This window comes from Parasteatoda tepidariorum, chromosome 1, assembly GCF_982258835.1.
Source record: "Parasteatoda tepidariorum strain Cologne lab strain chromosome 1, Ptep-v5.0, whole genome shotgun sequence".
Taxonomy (NCBI): Eukaryota; Metazoa; Arthropoda; class Arachnida; order Araneae; family Theridiidae; genus Parasteatoda; species Parasteatoda tepidariorum.
Genome location: NC_141755.1, coordinates 107,375,909 through 107,391,494, shown reverse-complemented (window position 1 = coordinate 107,391,494; position 15,586 = coordinate 107,375,909). Strand labels below are relative to the sequence as shown.

Sequence of the window (15,586 nt, the reverse complement as noted above, 5' to 3'; positions counted from 1 at the left end):
TCAACTAATTTGATGTGCGATATTTAATTAACTTATCGTTAATTAACATTCTAAATTATGTCACGAAACTTAGCTCAACATTAATACGCCATTTTGCTCATAAAGATTAGCTGGAGCTGACGTCATAGGTCACATGTGTGGGTATGGGAGGTCTTCTTCTTGAAGTGCAAGTTCCCAGTTGGGAGAACAAAGCAAAAGGAAATTGTTTTGTTCTCAATACAACTCTCAAACCTTTTATAACCTAAAGAAAAGAAATGTTTTTGACGGAAAATAGACAATTTATGAAGAAGAAAAAACAATTCTCAAAACGCATTTGAAATGGTTTGTAAATATTGCAACTTGGATGCGTGTAAATAATTCCCAAAACGAGCAAAAGTGAATATTTATGCTTTAATATTTTCTAAGATAAGTCTTCTTCTTTCTCGAATGAAGGGGATAATTTTCTCATTTCTCAAATACACGTTATTTCTTCGGGCCTCTTCATGAAAACGCTCATCCTTCATTTCATACCTATAAAACAAATAAATAACAATCGCTGTAACGCATAATCATGTTAAACAATGTTGCATGTAAACATGCTATGCATGGTAGACAATAAAAATCACTATACAAAATATATATTTAAATTCCTAGTTTTCTTTTTTCTTCATTTTTTTTTGTAGGAGTGTGCATTGGATATGCTTAGAATACCTTTGAAACCCGTTATATTCCAAATCATTGCAGATGAAACACCGATGTTTCAAATCTGATAAACGAATTAAAAGTTCAGTAAGAAAATGGAAGGAGATAGAAAGGCACATGAGTTCTGCTAAGGAAACTAGTTTATAGTCATTTTTGGGGTGAAATACTTTTTTTAAAAGATTTTCTATAGTTTTTTGAAAACTTGCTAAGACATTATTCAACTATGCAGAGAGGGAAAGGAGTTTAAAATATTTTATCGTGGAAAATGTTTGATTAAATATATTTTTCCTTTCAATTCCTAACATTACAGGCACCAAAATAAATAAATAAATAGTAAAAGTTTATTTATAATCAGTAGTTTAATTGGATGAAAATATGCCTGTGCAATTATACAGACTATAATGTTATCCCTCAATCTTGGCTTTTTATTTTGAAAAAGATGCTTATCAAAACATTATTATCAATGAAATAATAAACTTTTGCATTACATTCAAATGTAACCAGAAAATTGTATTTTTGAAAGGTATGTTTATGCCAATGTTTAACAAAATAGGAATAGCAAATTCAAAATTGCTGTTTTCTGATAGGAGGAGATTTTTTTGGAGATAATGTATCCATCAAATTTGAGAGTATGGACAATAATGTTGCAGTGCTGAAAACTGTTTTTTTGCCGGAACGAAAATCACAGCATTTTGGAGAGGAAATCTAGAGCAATCAGGAATAGTTTTTGATGAATAATTATCAAATCATCTGAAGTTATCAAGGTTTTTTTTTTATTTAGTTGCTTTTATTTAGCTTTGTTTTATTGCAACCCCTTTTATTTTTCTCTCTATTTACCGAAAAAGCATTTTAAATATTTTCATTTTCATATTTATTTCTGATTTTTCTTTTTAAAAAAAATTCACTTTATACGCAGGAGTTTACCGAAATATTAATGGAATTTGTGCATCAAACTGCTTCAATCAATTTTAAGAATTTCCACATTGAGCTACAGTTTTCTTCTTTATTAACCATATTCATAGAAACGGGATAAAGTAATGAAAAAAAAATTCAAAATAAAAAATGATATTTTTAAAAACCACGTTTTTGTAGTGGAGAATAATAATTAAAAAAAAATTTGAAAAACGAAAAACGTGGGGCGCATGAAATACATAACAGTAATGTTATATTAGTGCGTGTATGTGTGCTCTTGAGAATATGTGTACGTATATCTGTAATTGTAATTGTATCTGGATGTTGATGTGGAATATGTTTGTGTATATGTGGCTGTGCATGTGTATGAGTAACAAAATGTGTATATGTACTGTTATGTATTTCATGCCCCCCACGTTTTTCGTTTTTCAATTTTTTTTAATTATTATTCTCCACTACAAAAACGTGGTTTTTAAAAATATCATTTTTTATTTTGAATTTTTTTATTTTAAATTATAAATTTTTTAATTTCTATTTTATATTTTTTAAAAATTATTACTTTTCAATTATTATTCTTCACTACAAAAAACATGGTTTTTAAAAATATATATTTTTATTTAGATTACTTTTCTTAGTCAAGAGTAGTCAAGACTACTACAAATAATAGAACTTTCATTTTAAATTAGGGATACAAAAATCTTTATAGAAAAACAATACCTTTACGACTTTCATTAGTTTTATGCTGATGGCAGCCAAAAACTGGATCCTACCACGTGATTTTTCAGCCAATAAAAATACTCCGACAGTGAAAATCTTTTCACCTGACATGTAATACTAATTTGAAACAATGGAATCGACAACAAAAGACAATCTCGAAAATAATTTATTTTTAAAATTTTAATTTTATTTTACTTTGTATGTCTTTTTTCTCTTCATTTTCATGCATTGTCATCCAATTCTGAACTATGTGCCAAATTTGAAGTTTGTAGCTAGTCGGGAAGTTAGTTTAAAATCGATTACAAAATTCCACCCGGACAGACATACACGAAGGCAAGTTTATATAAACGTGGTAAAAATGATCGCAATTTAAAATTAGGAATGTTGTTAGTGGCTAATTTCGCCAATTATCAAATGTCTTAATATGGCACAGTTGTTTTTCAACTAACCATATTAGCAAAGCTATAATATGAGCAGATAATACTAAAATTATTTGTTTATAAATAGAGTCAATATTTTAAATTGAAAATTAGAGTTCCCAAAAAAGGTTCCACCTCACTAAAAAGTTTTGGAACTGTATTTAAACATAGGAAGGCAAAACTTACCACTTATAGGTAGGTGATCTGAGCCTCTCAATTTCCTGAAGTTGCCTTTTTTTCAGCAGCAGCTTTTCTTCTATCTTTAATTTTTCTTTTCGCAATCTGGCTAACTCGACCATGTAGGGAGACGGCGGCAAATGATCAAAGCTTAGCTCTTTCACCGGCCTCAAAGCGTCTTCAGAAACAGGTGAAACAAAATGCAATTTACTGGGATACTTTAAGTCGTAAGTTCTTGGTCTAGAAAACAAAAGGTTGCACTTTCATTTGGAACGGACAGTAGATAAAATTAATTTCAACTCATAGCAAGTTCAGTGTACAGGCACGCTCATAAAATTATCCCACTTCAAATTAGTGGAATAAGGAAAGAATTCTTACAACATTAAAAAAATGTATTTCCACTGACATTGAAACTTCAAACCAACTAGCGTCCCGCAGTGGACTGATCGTTAGGACACGCTTCCCAGCAGATCACCGAAGTCAAGCATCACTGGCAGTGTGCGGGTGGGTGACCACTTGGATCAGTCTGCGTAGGGACCGAGGGTGTGCGGTATGGGTCCTCGTTAAACTGTTCTACCGTAAAGTGCTCGACTTCACACGCAGGTCGTCGGGGTACCGAAGCAGGGGAGCCATCCCCTCCGCAGAGGATCAAAATTGTGATGGCATGTCTTCGGATCATCCTCAGGGATGTTTCCCAGACCGTCGCCGATAACCCATTGTGCAGCTCTAGTGCGACGTAAATGAACAACAACAACAACAATCAAACCAACTAGCGAAAATTATAACTTAGCTTATTTTTGTTAAAAACTTTGAAAATGCATCTATTAAATGCCGTGATTTAAAAACAGATAAGCCACGTCTATAAGATACGATTAATATATAACGATCACCAGTCCCGCATAAAACATTTTATTAAGCAACAGTGCTAATTTCGTTTGCAAAAGTTAGTTATCTACCAGAGTTTTACTAATCTATTTCTAAATTCACTGAAACACCGTCTGACGTCATAACAAAAAATGTGAATATTTTTTTTCATATATAAACCAAGTCACCATGCTGAACACTCCTTATGGACTCACTATTTTGCTGTTACAACTTTACAAAAAACTGTTAAATAATCCGTGATTGACTGCGAAACATAATTTAACGAAAAGAAACAACACAAGAAACGTTTTCCTCATAGTAGGAGTCCCGCAGTGGACTGGTCGTTAAGACACGGTTCCCAGCAGATCACCGAAGTCACGCATCACTGGCAGTGTGCGGGTGGATGACCACTTGGATCAGCCTGCGTAGGGACCTAGGGTGTGCGGTATGGGTCCTCGTTAAACTGTTCTACCGTAAAGTGCTCGATTTCGCGTGCAGGTCGTCGGGCTACCGAAGCGGGGGTGCCATCCCCTCTGCAGAGGATCAAAATTGTGATGGCATGTCTTCGGATCATCCTCAGGGATGTTTCCCAGACCGTCGCCGATAGCCCATTGTGCAGCTCTAGTGCGACGTAAATGAACAACAACAACTCATAGTAGAAGCGATAAGATATCTTTATTTTGTTTAATTATTCGAATGTATTATTTTTAAATTAATATTAACTGCACAGTGCATCTAAGAATAATATTGCTTTACCAAATAATTTGTGAAGTAACTAATCTTTAAAATCAATGATGTTTAAGCATGGTATTTTTTATCGAGTTTATTCATGCTATTCTGTGCCAAATAAACATTTAGTTTTTTGATAAAGAAGTTTTATATATTTATATATTTATATAAGTTGAAAAAGTTCATTATTACTTTACACAACTCTGTTGATAGGAGAAAAAAGATCAAACGAACAAAAACTCGATACTGTTTATATGATTTTTGAAAAAGAGAGTAGGCGAAGTTTGAGAGAAATTTCGCCAAATGTTAGTAGCCACTTCCGATATCGTACTATATCGTAACCGCAATCTGGACAATTTTTAAGCCTATTGTAAATTTTTAACTACATTAGATACAGGATTGCTACATTAGATTCTAACTAGATGCCTGTTTTTATTTTATTTTATAACTGTCGTTGAACAGTCGAATTAATCTTTTGGTTTTCGATTACTAAGCAACGACATCGCAACCTTGTAATTTTGAACCCAATCCAGAAGACAAGGGAACTCCTAGATTAGGTATTGGAAGAAAATTTATCTTTGTAGAGAACTTTTTGATGAGACAGAACTGCATTTGCATTACATGGGGAGGAAACGACGAAACCCTCCCACGGTTAGTCTAACAGCAAAGATACTCTAACCCATGGTCCGTCTACCACTGATGATATTTTAAGTGAGTAGGTGCTAGCTGGAGGCTCAATTCGTATCAACCAGCCATCATCAAGATTTGAATTCGGTTCACCTCTTGCGAAGGCGAATGCTCTTTCCCATGAGCCATCACGGCTTCATCAGCTGTAAATCTCTAACTACATTAGATAACTATTTTAATGATATCCAGAAGAAAAAAAACTGCATTTAACAAACCTATGAGCTGAGGCATCTCGCTTGCTTCTGGCTGTTGGTGGAACTACCGGGCATTCATCTTTAATATATTCATCAAAAGGAATGTTCTTATAGTTGCCACACAAGTACTCTTCCTCGGGTACCATTTCCTTGAAGCTAAAGCAAAATTCATTAGCAATGGAAGGTAACGATAAATTGATGATCGAGTTTTCCCGCATACGATTTTTATTACGTTTGTGAAATTTACGATAACTGGGTGATTTCTCCGTCACGGCATTCTTATTGATGCAACCAGTACAGAAACTTTTTGTCAGTACTGAAGAAGATTTACGGTTGTTAAGCTCAGCTGCGGGTAAGAGGAATTTCATGTTTTTCTGAGGATAATTCACTTTTGGAAGCTGCATTTCTAATCTCTTGAGAGGCTTTCTAGTTCCAGAACTAAGATCGTTTTCGATACGATCTCCCAACTGGCTATTATTGTCAGAATTCGAAGAATCCTCGCTCAGGGAAGTAGATCCGGAAATCAGGGGGTGCGTGTCGTCCAGGTGCTTCTCGAATTTTTGTCGCAAGTCGAAGTCAAAGTCGAGTGTTGCATCTTTGACGGCTTCGATTCTGGTGAAATGAAGATCGGGCAGCAAGTATCCCAGAGTAACTGGGCAGTATTTTCTTATGCAGTATTCTTCTTCGGAAGGAAAGAAGGAAAGAGTTTCAGGAGAAGGCGGATGAGAAGTGACGAAGTTCTGTTCCAAATTGTTTCTCAGGTGATTGGGTCTTAGGAACCATGCTGGCGAAGACTTTAAGAGATTGTTGGTCATGGTGAAATCCAATTATATTATGTCACTGAAATATAAGAAGGAAAAAAAGGAGTTTTGTTAGATTTAAATGGTATAAAGAAAATTTAAAAATGAAGAGTGATCGATAGTGATATTATAATCGATAAGATGTAGGAGAAAGGGAACCACCTATAGACACTTGCAATATACCCCCTTATTACCTCATGAGTGTCAAGAGAAAAAAATGGATTCACTATAATCTTTGTCGTTGTTGTAGTTCTTTTACGTCGTACTAGAGCAATGCAATGGCATTCCGGTAGATGTAGCCTTTATTGAGGTCTCCCCTCTACCAAAAGTAGCTTAAATTTCGAGATTTAAGGGTCACCTAGGCCTTAGTAACAGTCTTACTTTGATTACATCGCACTAGAGCCCCACAGTGGGCTCTTGGCAATGGTCTGCGCGACGGTCTGGGTCCTGAGGATGATCCGAAGACATGTCATCACAATTTTGATCCTCTGCAGAGAGGATGGCACCCCCGCTTCAGTAGCCCGACGAACTTCACGCGAAATCGAGCAATTTACGTTAGAACAGTTTAACGAGGACCAATACCACTCACCACCCTACTGATTAAAGTGGTCTCCCACCCGCACTCTGACAGCAGCCAGTGATGCTTGACTTTGGTGATCTACTGGGAACCGTGTCTTAACGATCAGTCCATTGCGGGACTCATTATAATCTCAGAACGGCCTCAGTCTGTAAAAATTTGAAGAAAGGTGACAAACATTCATTGAGGCTGTTGAATGCCTTAAGTAACTAGAGCAAAGAATATAGCAAGGAGAAGTCCAGATCCTAGAATACGTAACTTACGCGGGGAGCTACAACAACTTACAGGGTGAGCCCACATACTCAGATTTGACAGAGCATCATGTGTTCTAAGAACCAGTGCATGCGCATAAGAAGCTGAGTAACTGTTAGGAGATGCGCCACCTGTGAAGCGGTTATTTGACAACTCTACATGTATGGTTGGGTACGCTACCACTCGCAACGCCATTTTATTCTTTCTTTCTTCGTCAAAATGTGTTAGCAGATTTAATCAACATGAATGATATTCAAGTATTCTCAAAGGAATATCTTTATTAACAGTACAGTACCATTTATTAATAGGGTACAATGCTTAACAAACCAATAATAAATAAAGGGAAAAAACTTTTATTTTTCTCTTCAATCCCTGTAGTGGTTAGGAGGTGAGGAGGGTGGAAACCAGTTACAAGAACTTCTGTTGTTTGCCCTAAATGGTGTTTTTTCCCCTTTATACATAGATACTACAACAAACCTTGGAGGACTGGTTTACATTGTGCCTACGGAAGCTAGCCTTCTACCCCTACGCATATATTCTATGACTAGAAGGCTTTATCCCCTGTTCACTCCACTCGCCAACCCCCATATGGTAGCTTCTTATTCATCGTTGTTTAGTTTTTTTTTCTGATAAAGGTATATATACAAAAGATCGTGTAGTTTATATAACGTAAACTTAGTATAATTTTATGTAGGAAAATTTTGTTAATATGTTAATCGTAATGAAATAAACTTATATCTGAATTTGAAAAGTAATCTATCGTTTTTGGAAATGAATATACATGAACTTTGGACCAGGCAGCACAGTAACAAATAATATATGAAGAATAATTTCACTATTTTGGAGGGAGGGAAAAATTTATATGCTGCTTATTAGACGCTTGAGATATTGCTTTTTCCAATACAATTCTAAAAAGAAGCCAATAGTCGTTGTAACAGTAGTTTAGAAGTTATGAGGTTTTTATGTACAAATAGTATAATTTCGGATGCAAACTTTCACATCGCTCTCCAGCCTTCAGCAAACGTCCAAGCAAATGAGGTATTATTTCGAATGTCTTTTTTTCTTACTTAATGGAATGAGACAACACACGAGATAATATTTCTAAAGTGGAAATGTTTGTATTATGTAAAAAGTAATATTTTTAAATTGTATCTTTCTGCAAAGAGAACCTTTAACGATTCTCCCTGAAGATTCTAGTTTAGTGCATTCAATTCAGCATAAAAAATTATAATAAAATTCTATTTACTAAACTGCAATGTAAAAAGTGTCCAAAAGTAAAATTGTTTTACTTCTATTGTTTAAAAGCAGAATTGTACCTATTGGCGTATCTAAAATAGCGATCTAAACAAGCTAGACATTGCTTTCTGCGTATTTTTTTTTAATGTTAAGTTGAGTGAAACTAAAATCAATGAATTGAGTGAAACTAAAATTTTGAATCGAGTCAATGGGACGAGTCAGTTTAAAGTTTGCAAATAGTGTATGAAACGCAAAACATGTGACATATTATTCTTGAGTCTGCCCGATTCAGAGAGTATATATACACTACCGGTCAAAAGTTTGCGAAAATTTTTAAATCTGCAAAGAAAAGGCCTAAATTCAAATGTTCATAGAACTGCAAAAAATCATTCAAATGGCATGAAAATTTGATATGTTCTGAAGTGAACCCTCTACTGTTAGTTACATATGATCAAATTGCAATACTTTGTTTTTTGCGAACTGAATCCAGCTTTTCATCACGGATTGTTTTTATGGTGAAAAAAGTTGTTAAGTTTGAACACTTGCCAAACTTGCAAAAAATATTTTTTGTACTTTCTGTTAATAGAAAATAGTTATTTGAACAGTTCTATGTAAGCCCTCAAAATTTCAAATCGATTCGATTTTTTTTGACGAAGTTATAGAATTTTGAAAAACATGTGTACTTCTCTCGATTTTTGAGCATTCCACATATGCAGTCTTCTGGTCTATACATCTTCTATCAAAGAACTTTTTAATTTTTATGTTTCTATATTTTCAAATAATTAATATTTATCATAAAACAAATACTCTTATTCATTATTGTAATTATTATTGTTTATATTTATTGTTTATATTTATTGCTTACCTGTATTAGTTTTGTTGTGATATTTTTACTTTATATTAAATTAAATTAAAAAGTTATAACAATAATTACATAAATAATTCTAAAAAAATAATAACAATAGTATAAAAAATTTGCATTTTTATTAAACTATTTTATTTACAACAGGCCAAATATTTAACATATTCTTATTCGTATTTTGTAATTAAATAAATTAACATTTAAATCTTAGATTCCTCGAACCATCCACCTTTTGCTTTTATTATAGCCTTACATATGCATAGCATTCGTTCTAATAAACCATTAATCACTTCAAGTGATATAGAGTTCCATTCTTGTTGTAAAATGTCCCATAACTAGGACTGGGCGATATTAGAAATTATATATCGTGATATATCGTCAGTTTTGCATCGCGATATAGCGATGTATCGCGATATAGTATTTTTGAATTTCATTTACTTTAAGGCACAGAAAGTCAGATTTCTATCATGACTTCATACGCATATTGATTTAAATCAATTTATAAATTTGAAAATATATATGTTTTGCTAAAGAAAGATATTAAATAAATTGACTAAGATGTACAAATCTTACTTAAAATATTTATTGAAAAAATGTGTGTAGACACAGAATGAAATATTTGCACTTCTTTATCGTTTATAAGGTATAAGCAGTCTTAATTTAAGTTAACCCCTAAAACACCCTTAATGAAAAAAACTATTGTTATTAAACAAAAGCTGATTTTAAAATTTCAAAATATATTTTAATTAAAATAAAAGTTAGATTGACTAAAAGCCGAAGTTTAAAATTAAAAATGTTCGAATTTTAAACTAAAAAGTAAACATAAGATTTGTAATAATTTCTTAAAATTTTTGTTCTCTGAAAGATTTCTCAGTTTAAAAATAAAAAGGGAATTTTATAAAGATATCTAGCTGAAATTATTGAAAGAAAATTTAAAAAATTAAAAAAAAAGTTTGTTAAGAAATTCATTATACATTTAAAACAAAGTGTTAAAAATATTTTTTTTTTTAAAAAAGAAACTTTTTTAACAAATTAATATTTGCTTGTACTATTATGCGTAAATAATTACAGAATTATTAAGTTCGATCGTAATGTTCAAATTCTTAATGAAGAAGTAAACACAAGTTTTGTTATATTTTCTAAAAATGATCACGCAAATAACAAAAGATTTCTTAGTTTCAAAATAAAAAAGTAAATAAAAGTGAAATTTATCAATATATTTACCTAACAGCATAGGAACAAAATTTAAAAAATAAGTTCGTTAAAAAATTATTTGTATGCTTAAAACAAAGAGCTAAATAAATTTTAGAAAAAAAATGCTTCTTAAACACTATTTTTATTATTATTTCATATAAATAATTAAATTAAATTAAATAATGACCGAATTATGAACGAAAAACAAAGTAAGGCAAAGTTTCTTAATTAAATTCTTAAAAATAAAAACAAAAGAATTGTGATATTCGGTAATATATTTAGCTAATTAACTAATAATATAAAACGAAAATTAAAAAAAAATAATGATTTTACTCTCTAATAAAACGAAGTAGTAATTGATAAAAAAAAAAAAGAAATGAATAAAATTCGCAAACTTTTCAAATTCTTTTGAACAAATAAAGTTTATTGACTTATGTCCAAAAAATAAGTTTTGTTTTAACTTTATTTCTAAAAATAAAAACAACTCAAGATTTATAAATTTAAAATCAGTAATAGAAGCCCATTAAATTATTAGAAGTTTTATCCGAAAGGTTTTTAATAAATTAAAAGAAAGTAAAAAAATAACCTAACAAATTTATTTACTTTGTAATTTAATTCCTTATGGGTGCCTTAAATTAGATTTCCGATAATTTTCACATTTAAAAATATAAAAAAAGTTTTGTCAGAAAATAAATAAGAAACTTACCTAATTAATGAAGAAACTTTTCTTTAAAAATTCTTTTCAATAATAGATTGCGTTCAGAACAAGGTTACGACGGCGATCACGAAGTTAATCCCATTGAAAATAATCTACAAGAAACGATTTCAAATCGCGAAGGTGCGAAAACGAACATGTGATATAACGATATAAGGTCTCAAAAGTGATTCTGATTCTACCATCAGTCAAGGCCGTCTCAACATAACGAAACAATATCGTCTTCCACAGCGCGAGTTGGCATCGGAACGTAAGAGAAAGTCCTTGCGTGTATCGCTATATCGTTATATCGTCTTCTTCACTCGACAGATTTCTTAAATCAGATTTCTGATGCATCGCTTGGAATGAAAGTTGCTGTATCGGTTTGCCGATATAGGCGTTAAATCGATATGTCGCGATATATCGATTTATAGCCCAGTCCTACCCATAACTGACTTCGATTCAAATATCAGAGCATCGTTTGCAAGAACAAACAAATTTTAGATGAAATGTGACATCTATGAGATATTGTTTTAATTATATTCATAATAAGTTCCTTGTAGTAACAATAATTACAATAATAAATAAGAATATTTGTTTTATAATCAATATTAATTATTTGAAAATATAGAAAACATTAAAATTAAAAAGTTCTTTGGTCGAAGATGTATAGACCAAAGGACCGCAAATGTGGAATGCTTAAAAATCGAGAAAAGTACACATGTTTTTCAAAATTCTATAACTTCGTCAAAAAAAATCAAATCAATTTGAAATTTTGAGGACTTACATAGAACTGTTCAAATAACTATTTTCTATTAACAGAAAGTACAAAAAAAATTTTTTGCAAGTTTGGCAAGTGTTCAAACTTAACAACTTTTTTCACTATAGAAACAACTCATGATGAAAAGGTGGATTCAGTTCGCAAAAAACAAAGTATTGCAATTTGATCATATGTAACTAACTGTAAAGAGTTCACATTAGAACATATCAAATTTTCATGCCATTTGAATGATTTTTCGCAGTTCTATGAACATTTGAATTTACAACTTTTTTTTGTAGATTTCAAAATTTTCGCAAACTTTTGACCGGTAGTGTATATATATATATATATATATATATATATATATATATATATATATATATGGGTGATTCTTTGGAAACATGACAATTCGGACCAAAAAATTTCTTCAAATTTAAATTCTTCAAAATAATCTAAATTTATTTTGTATACTTATTTAGTTACATTTATTAATATCTTACAGACAGCAGTGTAGTTTATTGAAATTTGCTCAAGAAAAAAATAAAGGAAAAACTTAAGCCTTTATGTTAGATAGATGGACCATAAATTGCTTAAATTAATTCTTTTTATCCATTGTAGAAAGAATCAAAAATGTTTTTGTTGCTGATATGTACACAGAATAAAATTGTGTAATAATCAATCATTAAATATATAAATAACTTTGATTACATTCAATCATATTACAATCATACATAAACTTGGTATTAGGTTAATATTTGCTTTCCCTCCTTACAGTATACCTTTTATAAATTAAGATTTTACATGTATTTTTATACTGTCATAGCATTAGCAATCATATTTGTATGTTGTACTTATACTAAGGGGACCTATTCCCTGCTCGCTTTTGCTCCGCAACCGTCGATACTGTTCACAGTTCCTCTAGGATTGTTTTGCAATTCGAATTCGCTTCGTTTGCTCATTGAATACTTGTCCATTGTATAACTTTGTGTGAGGATGGTATTTTTTTTCTAAATGAAGTTCTAAAAGTATGCAAAAATTTACATTCTGTGAAATCTTTAATTTTTAAACATTTCATTCAATTTACGTAAAGGTTACTGTGAATGACCGAAATTGGTAGTTGCTTGACTTCCATTAGTGAATCTTGACAATCACATAGTCGCTTTGGTATATGTCCGAAATATACACTAGGTCTAGTTAAGCGCCACTGCCCAGTACTCCGAACACTGATGTTTTTCCTAATTTATCCTCAGTAGATATTAAAACATCGAATAAATATAGTAATATCAACGAATAAATTAATATCAAATCGGATACAACAAACATTTCAGACATTCACCAAAGCAACTATGTGATTGACATTCGCCGGTGAAATTTGACATTCTCTTGATTTCGGTCAATCACGATAATACATACATAATGCTTATTCCAATGCCATTTGGAAATGACATTTAAAACGAATAATTCATAGAATTTTCTTGCATACGCAATTATGAATTTCAGTGCTTGTAGACACTACAGCTTAAGGTCATTTATTTTAACCTAAAACTCGTGAAATATTAAAGGAAAAAAAAGGCTCAGAAAAAAAAGTTTAGAAAATGAAGGTAAGAAATGGGTCGTAACTACGTTTTGGCAATGAGATTCGCTTTTAGAATTAAAAACACTAATAAGTTTCCACTTCCGCTTTTTTTTTTCAAGGTATTTGTATAATCAAAGAATATTTTTCATAATCAAAGAATATTTGGTATAATCAAAGAATATTTTGTAAAATTAAGGGATATTTTGTATAATCAAAGAATATTTTGCATAATCAAAGAATATTTTGTATAATCAAGGAATATTTTGTATAATTAAGGAATATTTTGTATAATCAAAGAACATTTTGATCGAAAATTCGTGTATATTGTTTTAAAATAAATAGATGAATTTCGATTATGGGAGATAAAATGTGTTCTTTTTCTTTTTAAAAAAAAACATTAAATACTACTAAATGAAGTTATTATTTAAATTGAAAATGATTTGGGTGTGCTTAAGAAGCCAATCTCGACATTTACGTTATTTTCCATAATCTTACTAATGCTTATTGATTTTTTACTGCAGTAACATAACTAGAAAAATTTACAGAATCCAAATTTCTTTTTCTTTTAATCGTAAAAATATAAACATATTTCATTAGACCTAAGCAAACTATTTAAATTTGCAGACTGTTGCTAACATGCAAACTACATTGCAAGCAAAACCTACGCTTAGTAGACGAGGAATACATACTCTAGTGAAATTTTGAAGTTTAACAGAAACCTATTTTTATTTCATTGGCATGAAATTTCTATAATTTTAATTACCAAAATATATAGGTCACAAAATGTTCTTACATCTAACAAAATATATCGATAAAAATTACACAGGTATATCGGACAAATTATATCTAAACCAAACGATTTATTTAAAAGCAATACAAAATTTTTTAATGTTTTTTTTGCCATTGCTATGGCTTATTTTAAACAATTTTACTATATCCCTCATACCTCACGGAGGTTTTCTTATATTTTTCAACTATTCTTATTGCACAGGTTGCTTATTATTTAATAATTTAACTATTTCTAATATCTACTATATTGTAGAAACATAAGTAATAAGACTCACTTGTGGATTTCGGTATTATTTAATCTGCTTACTTTGAGTTGGAAAATATCAAAATAATCATTCTAAATTTGAAGCATGGTTCGAAGGCACGGTGAGCAGCATTTGAACCCTGGATATACCTGTGTTTTTAAAGAGCAGTGCCGTAACTGTCAAAAACCGTATGCATGAAGCTTTGTGTTCAGAGAGACGTCGTCTAGCAACGGACATATCCTTCGAGGTCTCTAGAAAAACTTAGCTTGTTCTTATTATTTCCAATTCATTGTAATCACGAATATTAGATGTTCTAACAATATTTCCAAGGAGACTAAAATGATCCAATTCATGAAATAGGGATTAATACATGTTCCATAATGTGTAAATTGTTCGAATCGTTTGCTGCCTGCTGTAACCTTTTTTTTTTTTTTTTTTTTTAAAAGAATACAGCGAAAGATGACTTAAGTGTACTGTAGTTGAGAGTTATATGTAACGCCTCTCTCTGTTTTCATAGCAAAATGCTCAAATGTTTTATTAAAAAACGTAAACTACATACGTAACATACGTTTTCATGTATTAATTCCTATAATAAAAATTCAAAAAGATATACATTTTACTTAAAATCTATAAAAATATTGGTATTTTTAAACTTAATATTAAATGCTTAATTATTTCTACAGTTTCATAAGAATGCTATTAATTGCTGCAGAAGTTATTATTAAGATAACTAGCTTACAAATCCCCTGTAGCAGAATTTAAGGAATGAATCTGCTGCAATATATTTATAAATTCGAATTTTTCTGCATATCATCTCAGTCAAATAAAGATTATTATTGTAAAAATTAAACTTAAATCTTATAAGTGCAAAATAATAGCAATTAATAGCAAAAAATAATAATAGAAAAAATAGTTATGAATAACAATTTCATAAAATTGCTATTAATTACTTTAGAAATACACTGAACAATATACTTAAACATGAGAGCGACGAGTTTGTCGATAATTATTTATTATATATGTTATAGACGAGTTGGTTGGGACGCCTAAGCCTAGGATGCAAAATTAACCAGTCAATCTTTTTTTTTTTTTTTTTTTAATGTTTTCTACATATACGCGAAGGACTATGTTAATCTAAAATGTGTTCGTTCGCGTGACAATGAGGTGTCCCGCGTTCGAATCCCAGCGATGGCTGGTCATTACGAATTTCGTTCCCGGCTC

The 15,586-nt window shown here is 31.0% G+C and overlaps 1 protein-coding gene across 1 annotated transcript; it reads right to left on the bottom strand.

The window, feature by feature from the left end:
• Window positions 1-374: 374 nt before the first annotated feature.
• On the bottom strand, window positions 375-14,726 carry LOC107448286 (uncharacterized). Its single transcript, XM_021147959.4, has 4 exons — window positions 14,396-14,726; window positions 5,402-6,220; window positions 2,916-3,146; window positions 375-510 (listed from the first exon to the last, which is right to left on the bottom strand). The coding sequence occupies exons 2-4, from the start codon at window positions 6,193-6,195 to the stop codon at window positions 384-386; spliced, it is 1,152 nt and encodes a 383-aa protein (XP_021003618.4). The 5' UTR covers window positions 6,196-6,220; window positions 14,396-14,726; the 3' UTR covers window positions 375-383.
• Window positions 14,727-15,586: the final 860 nt, after the last annotated feature.